Here is a 12,211-nt window from a genome sequence, read left to right as displayed (position 1 = left end):
GCTGTAAACGGCCCTTGTTTACTAGTATCTTGTCCACTGTGGGTTGCCTCTTTGTGCCCAGTGTTGTCAGATAGACATCAGCCCCCCCCCCCTGACCCAGAGAAGAATAAACAGGTTAAAGAATGGATAATTAAATTCCAGGCTTTGCTTCTGAGAGACCCACAGTTAGAAACTGTGTTACATAAAACTAAAAATATTAAGGGTAAATATTTTTCAAGTCAAAGTTATTTCTTCATAATTGTGACATTCATTACTTTGTCTCATGAAACTGCACTCTAAATTTAAATTTTTTAAATAAAAAAAAATAACTATCCCACTCATGCATTTAATAATAAAGCGAATGGGTACCAAGGACCCTTTGTAAAGAAAAGCCTTAAAATTTATAAATATGTCCACTTTCAAATAGCAAAAGTTTTGAACTAAGAAAATGTGCCTTTCAGGCTTTTGAGGCATGCTTGTGACAAGTAAATTGAAAATAATACATTTTAATAGAGATTCTTTTTACCATTTTACCAGGCTTATCTGCTTGCAACAGCTGTTGTGAGTGAAATTATGACAACACAGTGCCAAGCAAGCTCATTACATTCTGTATTGTTATTTTACATAGCCTACAGGATGAGATGCATGCTAAGGGGCAGCATAGTAATAAAAACACTGAAAGGTTAAATAAGATGAACTGATTAGTTGGCAAAGTGAAGCATGCAGCCAGTCTAAGTTTTAAAATGGGTGAAGTTTGTGTTTTACTTTTTTTAACCTTCAAAGCACGATATGGATATGCTGTCTTGGAATCATCTCAAAACACATATTGTTACTCGGTAATATTATTGGCTTGAAAAGTGGACATATTCATTACGTTTCAAAGCTTTTCTTAATAATGAGATTCTTGTACCAATAATCTCCATTACAAAACATAATAACAAGTTATTTTAACATGAAATCTCATGCCTCTGATGTATTTACTCAGCAGGTACAAGTACATTACTCAGAAGTTAACTTGGCTTTGTGTTTCTTTTTAATAGGTAGTAGCAAAAGGAGGCATTGCAGTCCATGGAAGACTTCAGACTCACTTGAAAGATGGAGAAGGTAAAATGATTCCAAATCAGCTTTGCAAATATAACAGAAGAAACATTTGCTTTGTAAACTTTTAGCTACATCCATCAACTAAATTCTGTTTAATTTATGTTTAAAATGAATCCAATACTAACAAAAGGCACATAACGCTATTTAAGAAAGGAGATCACTGTGCAAATAGCCATAGGATGAGCCATCCATGTTGCAAATGTTAATCCTGTACTTTAAAATTGATTCCACTGTACAACTGTGCTGCTCACAATTAGCAAAGGACACCAATCCAGGTATAAATGCTGTGCTTGGTCAGTGCTTTTGTGGCGTTTGTACATTCTCATTGTGGTTTACTCTAGGTACAACAGTTTTCCTTCCACATCCCAAAACCATTCATGTTATATTAATTAGAAGTAAAAACTTGGCTGTGATTGGGCCCTTTTATTGACCCTCACTCCAGAATGGCATGCTATAAATGTTATTTGCAAATAATGTTAATCAAATATTAAAATTTGGAACATATTTTTCTAAAATATTGCTACTTTATTTCTAATGAAAAGTGCTTAATTTAACAATATTTATAATAAATTGGAAGTAAACTGCAATGGTAATATTGGTCCATGAAAGTACTGACCTCTATTTTATTTTCTGACAAAATGACAATGTCCTATAATGGACACTGTAATACACAGGATTAAGGACATTACTGAACCTTCTTAGGTGGAGTCTTTCTACTAAATTCACCCTAAAGTATGAAATCATCTAGGTAGTCATGAACAAAGAAAAAGGTGGATATACAAGAAAAACATTTGAACAAAGAAGGGAAGAAATTTCTCAAATATATAATTTTACTGTAAAGTACCAGGATGATTTGCTTTCAGCAACACTATAAGGTTACAGTAATCCCTCGCTATAACGCGCTTCGCCTTTCGCGGCTTTTATATGTAAGCATATTTAAATATATATCGCAGATTTTTTGCTGGTTCGCAGATTTCTGCGGACAATTGGTCTTTTAATTTCTGATATACGCTTCCTCAGTTGGTTTGCCCAGTTGATTTCATACAAGGGACGCTATTGGCAGATGGCTGAGAAGCTACCCAACCACAGCGCGTATTATGTATTAAATAAAACTCCTCAAATATATTGTGAGCACGAGGGCTGTTCGCACCCCTAGAAGATACGGCCGCTCCTCAAAAAACGCTGAAAGATTACCTTCACAGTGCTCCCTTCTTTGCTGGCTGCTTTGCAAGCGATATGCTTCCCGCATGGTGCTTCGCATACTTAAAAGATCAAACAGCACGTATTGATTTTTGATTGTTTGCTCTACCTCTCTCTGCGCCTGACGGAGGGGGTGTGAGCAGAGGGGCTGTTCGCATACTGACTTAGAGGATACGGATGTTCCTCTAAAAAATGCTTGCTCCCTTCCTTGCAGCTACTTTGGCTTTTAAGTATGCGAAGCACCGCAGGACAAACAGCCCTATTGATTTTTGACTGTTTGCTTTTTTCTCTCTCTCTCTGACGTGCACTCCTTTGAAGAGGAAGATATGTTTGCATTCTTTTAATTGTGAGACGGAACTGTCATCTCTGTCTTGTCATGGAGCACAGTTTAAACTTTTGAACAAGAGAAAAATGTTTGTTTGAATAACGTTCCTGTCTCTCTACAACCTCCTGTGTTTCTGTGCAAATCTGTGACCCAAGCATGACAATACAAAAATAACCATATAAACATATGGTTTCTACTTTGCGGATTTTCACCTTTCGCGGGGGGGTCTGGAACGCAACCCCCGCGATGGAGGAGGGATTACTGTACTTAAAATCCAAAATGTGCGTAATGACTAATAACCTCATGCCATCTATCAATCAAAGCAGTAGCTTTATCATTGAATATGGATTGTTTTACTGACTTTTGTACTAAATAAGCTGAAATCATTGCAGGTAGCATGTTTCGGTTTATTTTACAGGGATCTAGCAAGTAACCAGAAACAATGAAGCAATATTACTCAATAAAGTATAATTTAAAGTTCAGAACTTGCTTAATTTATTTATAATTTTCTAATATTCTTTATTATTTATCTTTTGTATGTTTCGATGACTGGACTGATGTTGCATCATTAGAAGGATCCTTTGATTTCACATTTCCTGTCACTTCCAATGTCTCACCATATGCTCAAGTTCTCATTTATACCATTTTGCCAAGTGGAGAGATGATTGCAGATAGTAACAATTTTAAAGTTAAAAAGTGCTTTAAGAACAAGGTAAGTGCATGTTTAAGCACATCAATGTGTTTTTTTATTGTGGGTAGTGACACTTTATGGCATATTGTTTTTTATTTGTTCAAACATAATTTTTGGCTTGTTATAATTAGTAGTAGGGTGTTGTACCGTGTTACCCATTATGAATGTTGTGAGATATCAAGCAAAATGACACCTTTTATTGGCTAATTAAAAAGATTACAATGTGCAATCTTTTGAGGGAACTCAGGCCCCTTCTTCATGCCTTGTTATAAGTGAATAGAATCTTCCTCAAAGCACTTTCTTGTCGGGTAATTTATACATAGTAATGTCTCAACAGTGTTGGTAGTTGACAGTTACTGCCACACAAAGGCAGGTCTTATAACAAAAACTGCTTAATATTTTGGGGTGTACTTTGAGTCTCTCTTCTTGCTGCCATTATTTCAGCATGGATAGTATTTTGGTTGGATAAATGTAGCTGGAACAACTATACCTGCCCTTCCAGTTGTTTCGAGAGCTCCCTGACATTGGTCTGTCTGTGTACATGTTTCATGGCATTACACGTGTATTTTTTGAGCATGCCCGTGTCGATCAAACACAGGAAGCTCTGCAGTGTACTTGTGACTTTATGCTGTAGGAAGTAAGTAACTAAATCCAAATAAATAACATTCAATCTGGCTTTTATGTAAGTAACATATAAATGTTGATGTACAAGTATAACAAAACAAGTGCACTTTTATTCAAGACTATAACCAAAGAATAAAGAAAGCAAGTTACAGTAGGTGGTTGATATGACAGCTTGCGTGGTGCAATGCTATGAACGCAGACACTTCAGTTTGCAAGCATTGGTACAAGAATGCAGTCAGACTTCTTTTTAGAGGCACATACACCATCCAGATCTAAACACTAGCCTGGAGAGTCGCTTGCGTACAGAAGAGTCTATAGCTGCAGGTGGAAACTGCCGTCGCTGTACTTTGTATATAAGAGACAGATCGAATGTTATTTACTTGTTTACCTTGGTTTATTTACTTACTTCCTACAGCTTAAAGTCACAAGTACACTGCAGAGCTATAGCGCGTCTTTATGTGAAAACAGCAGTGTCAGATGGGTCAGGGTTGGATCGTGAACATGACTGAGAGAATGAAACTGAATAAAAAATAAAATAAAACAAAGCTAACCTTTACAAGTATCATACATTTACACCGGCTGTTACAGACTGAAATCAAGTGTATGTTTTTATTCTAAAATAGTAAGAATAAAAGCAGCTCACTTCTCAAAATGGACTCGTCGGGGATCAAACGCGTGAAGTTCTGATTACCAGTCAACAGTTGATACCGTTGCGCCACTGAAGCAGTCGTAGTAAATGCGTGTCAATGTTGCACCCTAACGCGGGTTCTTTTTGTGCAGTTATATTTTTGAATAAAAGCGCACTTGTTCTGTTATATTTGTACGTTTTGTGAAAGTGTTTCTTTGATATTTGGAATTCAGGCTTCACATATTATACACTTCATGTCAACATTTTGTCAATTAGTACTAAAACACCCATCCATCCATTTTCCAACCCGCTGAATCCGAACACAGGGTCACGGGGGTCTGCTGGAGCTAATCCCAGCCAACACAGGAACCAATGCAGGGTGCCAACCCACCGCAGGACTCACACAAACACACCCACACACCAAGCACACACTAGGGCCAATGTAGAATCGCCAATCCATTCTTTGGACTGCGGGAGGAAACCGGAGCACCTGGAGGAAACCCACGCAGACACAGGGAGAACATGCAAACTCCATGCAGGGAGGACCTGGGAAGCGAACCCAGGTCTCCTAACTGCAAGGCAGCAGCGCTACCACTGCACCACCGTGCCGCCCTATTACTAAAACATTAAACACGTTTCTGCTTTAACGATGTGTTTACATAGATTGTTGTAGACACAGAACACACATGAAAAGCAAGTGTTCCAAATAACGATATAGTATTTATAAAAGGTGTCATTTTGCTTAACTTCTCACTCTATACAACTCTAAGCAACTGACACGCAGGTAAACAGACTTGAGCTGAGAAAACTGTGTGGGTGGGGGAATGTGATAGCAGGCTGCTTTCTGTTTGCTGCTTATCCACACATTTACAGGACAAAAGAGGCTGATGGAGAGGTGAGAAGCAATTTAAGGTGGGATGGATCTACGAGTTTTTTCGTAGGCTCTGTTAATTCTAGTGTTAAGGGTCTCAGCTTACAGTAGGACCTCTAGCTTTTTTTTTACTTTAAAAAAGTGGATGACCTTTATGTGAACAAAAATATCTCATGCACAATTAGGTAATATTTACTAAAACTTTGCCCCAATTTATAAAGAATAAGATACACTCAAAGAAAGTAAAAAATACAGGTTTTAAGCTTATAATGCATGTTTATGAAATAAGTCTGCATTAAAAGCTACTATGAAGATACTGACAACTCTTTTGAAGAAATGCCTTATTTTAAATTTGATTTGAAAACTTTGTGTGCTTAAAAAAACGACAGCTCATCATAACTGACATCAGACCATATGTGCATCCTGTAATTTGCTTTCATTGTGGCTTCTGTGCACCACTGTTGAGCTCTGTCATATATATTTTTTTGATTTAATATGTTGTCACTTATGAATAGATTGAAATTTTGTAAGGATTTATCTGTTTCTGATAAATGTGCCTTGCACCTTCTTGACCCAGTGGACAACATCTGTGAAAGTTGCCCAGTACTCTTGTGACGCAGCATGCATTCAGACATGGCATCATAGTTTGCTGTTTGAACATAATCACTCATTCAGCCGTGAATGATCAATCCCAGGGATATCCATATGGGTTAAAGAGGACTCAATCAAATATGTGTTTACACATTTGATTCATTTTAGGACTCTTATAATGCAAAAGGTTCTTGAAAGCAGCCTATGCATGATCAATATTTTAAAATCAGCAATAAAGCAATAAATTCTTATTACATAGTAGCTGAGACAGTAAGATGACTTTACTTCAATAACTATTTAAAGATGTCATGTGTGAAAGGTTTACTGGATTTAAAGAAATTGCAAACTTTACACACTGTAATATTATCCAAACTTGTAATGTAATAACACTGTAAAATAGTCACACTGTTGTAACTAAAATAATCAACTCTGTCTTATGCTAAATTTGACTTAATTCAAAACTAAACCAGATTTATTTTAAATGCACACATAGTACTCATGAGATGAACAAAATGCCATGACGTATTGCTAGAATTTGTTCTGTGACTTGTATTTTTAAGGGACTCTATATGCCATATGTGATGTATCTGCTGCAATAGTAGTTTTAAATAAACAAGTGTTTTTTCAGCTTTAGGCTGATCCAAACAGGCAAATTAGCAAGAGCTGCAAACTGTTTAGGACTATCACTTCCAAAAATATCTCAATTATATTTTTAAATATAATTCTTGCTTGCTAAATGCTACATTTCTTGTCTTATGCTGCTTGTTGACTAAATTGTGTTTAATATGCAGGTAGAACTGAGGTTTTCTTCATCCCGTGAGCTTCCTGGGGGTGACACTAATCTGCACCTGCAAGCTAAGCCAGGATCGTTGTGTTCTGTTCGCTCTGTCGATAAAAGTGTTTTGTTAATGGATTCCAGCCATGAGCTGACTGCAGATGTGGTATGTCAATTATTAATTACAGTTTATGAGAGTTACAATAATCTTTGGAAATCCAAAGAAAATTTTGCAAATGCTGCACAATATAGAAAATGATCACAGACCTACCTAATGAGTCTTTTGCAGTTTAGTTATACATATTGTCTCGCTATCACTTTTCTAGTTGGGTGTATATTGCGCTTTTTTTTTTTACTTTTTTTAATCATTTTTGTTGTATATTTATTTAATGATTCATTTATTATATCCTTGCATACTTATTGCTATTGTTTGTCATCATTGCTGTCTCTTTTTGACAATGTACCGTGTAAAGTATTGTTCTGTCATTATGTGTCGAGTGGTTTCATGTCTACACCAGCAGTAAACACTTAATTGCAGTATATGGTTTAATGAAAGTAAACTGAACTTGTTTATTTATTCATTAAGCCATTAACTAATTTGAACTAATTTTACAGCCATTCATTTTACTGAACAAACATGTCCTAATTCAGAGTCATATGGGGCTGAAATCCCATCTCAGCAGTGTTTGGTAGAAGAAACTGACAATCCATTGCAGAAAGACAAACTTACACTGAGATAATACCAGTCATCAGTTACTCTAAACTGAATAATCATTTCAGCAGTAGGCTCAGAAAACTACACTGTGGGGTGTCAGTGTAGAGGATCATTGTAAAGGAAGTCATTGAGCCTGTCATAACTCCACACACTTGCATGCAGTCATCAGACATGCCTCCTACTTGTAATGCATGGCATCTTAGCAAACAACTGTAAAATGGTACCATGTACTTGCAAATAGATAACAGTAAAAAAATAAATAAGAATAAAAAAAATAAAAGGAAAAGAACACAACTTTGCATTTTCTCGTTATTCTGTGACAATGACACAATCTACAGTTTGGCAGAGTCCTAAAGCCTTTGAAATTACTTTATTACTCTGTCCAAATCTAGCTCTCTGAGATTGTCTCCAGTGAATAGCACCATACAACTATGTAAATTAATTGAGATAACAAGCATTTTTCTTGCTGTATTGAGAAATTTCTTTTTGTTGTGGAAGGATGTGTTGCTAGAGCATGTGTACTTAAAACCAAGATCATGGCCGATAGATACAGTAGTGAAAGAATAAAAAATTCTGAAATATTGTTTTCTCTCACCCTGTGCTTATTATACTATTTTAAGTTAAAGTTTGAATATGTACCGAAATACATGTATATTGTAAAAAACTGCAATAATGAACTTTTTCCTATCTACTTTATGCCTCTGTTTAAACCTATAATCTATTAGGACTTTCTTATATCATTGTCACAGCCTATGTTTCTCACAAGGTTCCTATTTGACTTGATTCCCAGGTTTACAATCATATCCCTGTTCAGAAAATGAATGGCTACAATTATAGAGTAGAAGACTATGAACAAGATCTCTGTTTTAACCCTTTTGTACGCCCAATACAGAAGCGTTCAATATATCATTTTTTACATCATTCAGAAAATGATATTTTTAGCATCTTTAAGGTAAGAATAAAATGATCTTTATTCCTTCTGTGTGATTGCTCCTCCTTTCCTTCCTTATTATTAAATTAAAAACTGACACACTGTGAGTGTAATGATCTATATTTTATGTACATATTGCTAGTCTATAGCCATTTGTTATATTTTGTTTGTGGTATTTTTTATGTGTCTTTTGTTGATTGAAACAAAGTGACATAGTGATCAGCACTGCTGCTTCACAGCACAGAGTTTGGGCAACGTTCCCCAGCATTTTTATTATTTTGCAAAACTCAGGGCAAAGCGAACTCCGTGGGGTTTGCTCATTACTATTGATTAATGAAATGGAGGTCTTTTTCCTGTGAGGATTCAGCAACTCTGAACAATCTTATGAAATAAACATTATTTTTGTAGACAAATATGACACATTTTGTTACGTTACTGGCCCACAAGTCTAAGAAAAACAAAATAGCTAAATGCTGAATTCACATGTCCTTTTTTAAGTTATTTTTAAAAATGGGTGTTGGTTTAAGTCTTGCTAAAAACACAGAAAACAGGAGAGTAACCTTCCTGTTTATCATTGTTCTGGCAAAGTAAGTTGAAAAGTCATAGTTTTTACAAAGTAAGGTAAAAAGAATCTGCATGCAACTTTCTCATAGAGATATGACAATGATTTGATGTCAATTGAAACCGAACAGGGACAACATCCCATTGTTTGATTTTCTTGGGACGTGAACTGCGAGTCAACTTGCATCATGTCTCTCTAGTAATAAGCAAAAGATGGAAAGCTTTTTATTAGTTAGGCAAGGTAATGTTAACGTTAGAGAAGTCTGCACACATAAATTAAAATTCCACATAAATTAAAATTCAGTTATGGCCACAACACAATTTTTATGCCAAAACTCCACTGCTGTTTTATAAGTAAGAACTCTATCCTGTGTTCAAAGAAGAGTATTGTATAACTGCTACAGTAACTGAACTAGTTTAACATATATTTTTTTCTTTTCCTTCTTTTGCAGAGTCTGGGGTTAAAGTTACTGACCAATTCTGATGTAAAGAAGCCAGTTACCTGTTATGAAAATGACTATAGGATGCGTTTTTCAGTACGAGAGAACAGCCCTCCTCGTCGTATGTTATAACCTCTTTTAAAATTAATGTTTATAGTTTCACATTTGTGAATTTAATGAAGTGGAGTAGACAATGGAAAATTAATAGAAATACAAACATTCACAGGATTGAACAGTTTGGAATAATATTTTATTTAACTACTAGTTTCAGATTCCAGGACTGTAAACAGTAACAGGGCCCCAATCTCAAAATTCAAATATTAACATTTAGAATACTTTAGTATTGGCTCAAACAAATTAACCGACAATGAGTCTCTTTTTGTAACTTTTACTTACCTGGAAAAATGTTTAAAATCCATGTTAACTTAAGATATGCAGATACTGAGATAGGGATTGAACCCAAGGCTCAGGAACCATGAAGGAGCAGTAGCTCTGACCCAGGCACTAATCTTATTTTTTGTATTGACCTATTTAGTTTATCAATTGCAATTTTTATTGCTCTCTTAAACACCTTGAAATGATGCAGGTTTTTAATGGTAGTGAATCTAACAAAGACAGGTTGTTTTTTTGTATTGTTTACTTCTGTTCATCTTTTTAAATTACAGTAGGAATGGCTGGAGCTCCCGGACCTAACATAGCAAAGGAAACTGTCCGTAAATTCTTTCCAGAGACGTGGATTTGGAATCTGATTTCAGTTGGGTTAGTAAAGCTAAAAGGGAGCAAATTTTGAATTTAAATTTTATCTTATGATCATTAGGATAGCATTGTTCTTCTTCTGATTTATTCAACTGCATTTTTAATTAGAAAGTCTAAAATATAATAATTTAATTATTCTATCTGAACTTTTGAGACACTGAGTGTGACTTATGATGTAGCCAAACTAAAAGTTCCAACCAATTAGGAATTCCAGTTTTAGGATGATAGTTTTTGATCCACTAGTTTTGAGACACTAACATTGGACTTTTGCAGTTTCTAATTTCTGTTTTGCTATACTGTTTGCAGTTACGGACCCTGTGGCTGGTCACTTGACTCATGATTTACAAACAAAAATATGTGCTTTGCAATCTGTTCTTCCTGTCTTTCAGTTTTATACCTTAGGCTTTGTTTTCTGGTCATGAGTTTTATGTACATAGTAAAGGAATTTGATAATTTGTCTCGTTACATGTAGGTTTTCTGACATTGGCATCTTAACTGACTACATCTTTGCTAAATCCCAGTTTGTTTATTTTGAATATCACTTCCAGGTCTTTTTACGTCCATAATTGTTGACTTGTTATCCTTATTAAAACTATAACACAACCATACACTCTTTTACTAAATTTACTTAACATATTATCGGACTAGAATAAAACAAAGCCTTACCCAACAGTAAAAGGCATTAGACAGAAGTTGATTCCTAATACGTTCACACCGTGTTACACTTGTGTTCATACACTCACTTAACACTGTGCCAATGAACCTACTTCTTTGTGCACATATAGTACACAAAAGTACAGCTTCACAAAAATTAAAAACCTCCTAAAGGAAGAATGGTAGAGGATGGAGCCAATAAATAGCACAGTGACTTATTCTAAAAAAAAAAAACACTCATTCTGAATAATAACCGTAACATCTGTTATGGAGCAGCAATTCTATAAAACAAAATATAAATAAGACTTGAACGGTGCTCATTGGAGATGACAGCCAAGAATCAAATAATATCTTAGTGAAATTTCTAACTCCCTTTAAATTTTTTTGTGATCATCTGCAACCAACAGTATAATCTGGATAAGAAGCAAAGTACAGATTGGTCACAGATTACAAATGAGTTCCATTATTGTAGACATTAATAGCCTAAATTTTGAATATGCTTTAATGGTGAACTTGCATTAAAAAATATCATTTTAAGGTGAAATCTGCAAATATTCATAATGCTCATTTTACTTATTTTATAACAAGATATTTTAGACTTATTAATAATATGATAGGTGCTATCACAGTAGTTCAAATCGCAAATAATACACAATTTAAACTAATTTAAACTAAATTTGAACCATTACTATGCACAGTATGTTGACCTTACTCTTTAATATCCTTCAGTTCTTGAGTTCTACTAGCTGACGATTGTGAGATGCCTGCTGTCTTTGCTGAAGAATCACCCAGAGTGCCGCTTTCCCCTCACAGTCGCTATACGCCATGAAGTAGTACAATTGAGATGATGTTGCAATTAGCACTTTTTTGCAATGCTGTTGTACGTGAAATTATTGGTAGGCAGTATAATGTTTGAAGTGTTGCTATGCTTTGTAAGCAGGCCATCTTTTTATGACAGTTGTTGAATTGTTTTGTTACTAAGGTCGGAGTTATAAAAGTGTATGCTTGTGGTTGCATGAGGTGTGGAAATGTGAACATAAAAATAATTATATGTGCACAGGGGTAGTGTTTGATGTTTTACTGTGGTGAAGTTTAGTTTGTATACGATGTAGCTATGCACTGTAAAAAAAAATAATGTAAAATTTACGGTAAAATACTGGCAGCTGGGTTGCCAGAATTTTACCATAAAAAAAAAAGGTGACAGTATTTTTAGGTCTATAAAAATGTTATTTTTACGATAAAAAACTGGCAGCTGGTTTGCCAAAATTTTATTGTAATAAGTACGATGACAATATTTTTAGGCCTACAGAATAATTTTGTAGTAAAAACTGGTTTTCCTTTGCAGCACGTTCCAACAGAAGGTAATGTT

General features: G+C 35.1%; 1 protein-coding gene across 4 annotated transcripts in view; it reads left to right on the top strand.

The window, feature by feature from the left end:
- Nucleotides 1-12,211, top strand: part of LOC114658184 (alpha-2-macroglobulin-like protein 1) — a 271,971-nt gene that overhangs the window by 201,656 nt on the left and 58,104 nt on the right. For 2 of the 4 annotated variants that reach the window (XM_051932107.1, XM_051932106.1), the window contains 4 exons: nucleotides 6,802-6,951; nucleotides 8,291-8,452; nucleotides 9,445-9,553; nucleotides 10,098-10,191. The exons of 1 other annotated variant lie outside the window; for it this stretch is intronic. In XM_051932107.1, coding sequence (XP_051788067.1) covers nucleotides 6,802-6,951; nucleotides 8,291-8,452; nucleotides 9,445-9,553; nucleotides 10,098-10,191 — 515 coding nt within the window. Of the gene's footprint in view, nucleotides 1-1,019; nucleotides 1,084-3,177; nucleotides 3,318-6,801; nucleotides 6,952-8,290; nucleotides 8,453-9,444; nucleotides 9,554-10,097; nucleotides 10,192-12,211 lie in introns of all 4 variants that reach the window. One more of the 4 variants, XM_028810276.2, reaches the window with a different exon arrangement.

The sequence above is a fragment of the Erpetoichthys calabaricus genome, chromosome 9, assembly GCF_900747795.2.
Source record: "Erpetoichthys calabaricus chromosome 9, fErpCal1.3, whole genome shotgun sequence".
In the NCBI taxonomy this organism is placed as follows: domain Eukaryota; kingdom Metazoa; phylum Chordata; class Cladistia; order Polypteriformes; family Polypteridae; genus Erpetoichthys; species Erpetoichthys calabaricus.
The sequence above is the reverse complement of the archived record's forward strand: the minus strand, read 5'-3'. Positions and strand labels throughout refer to the sequence as shown.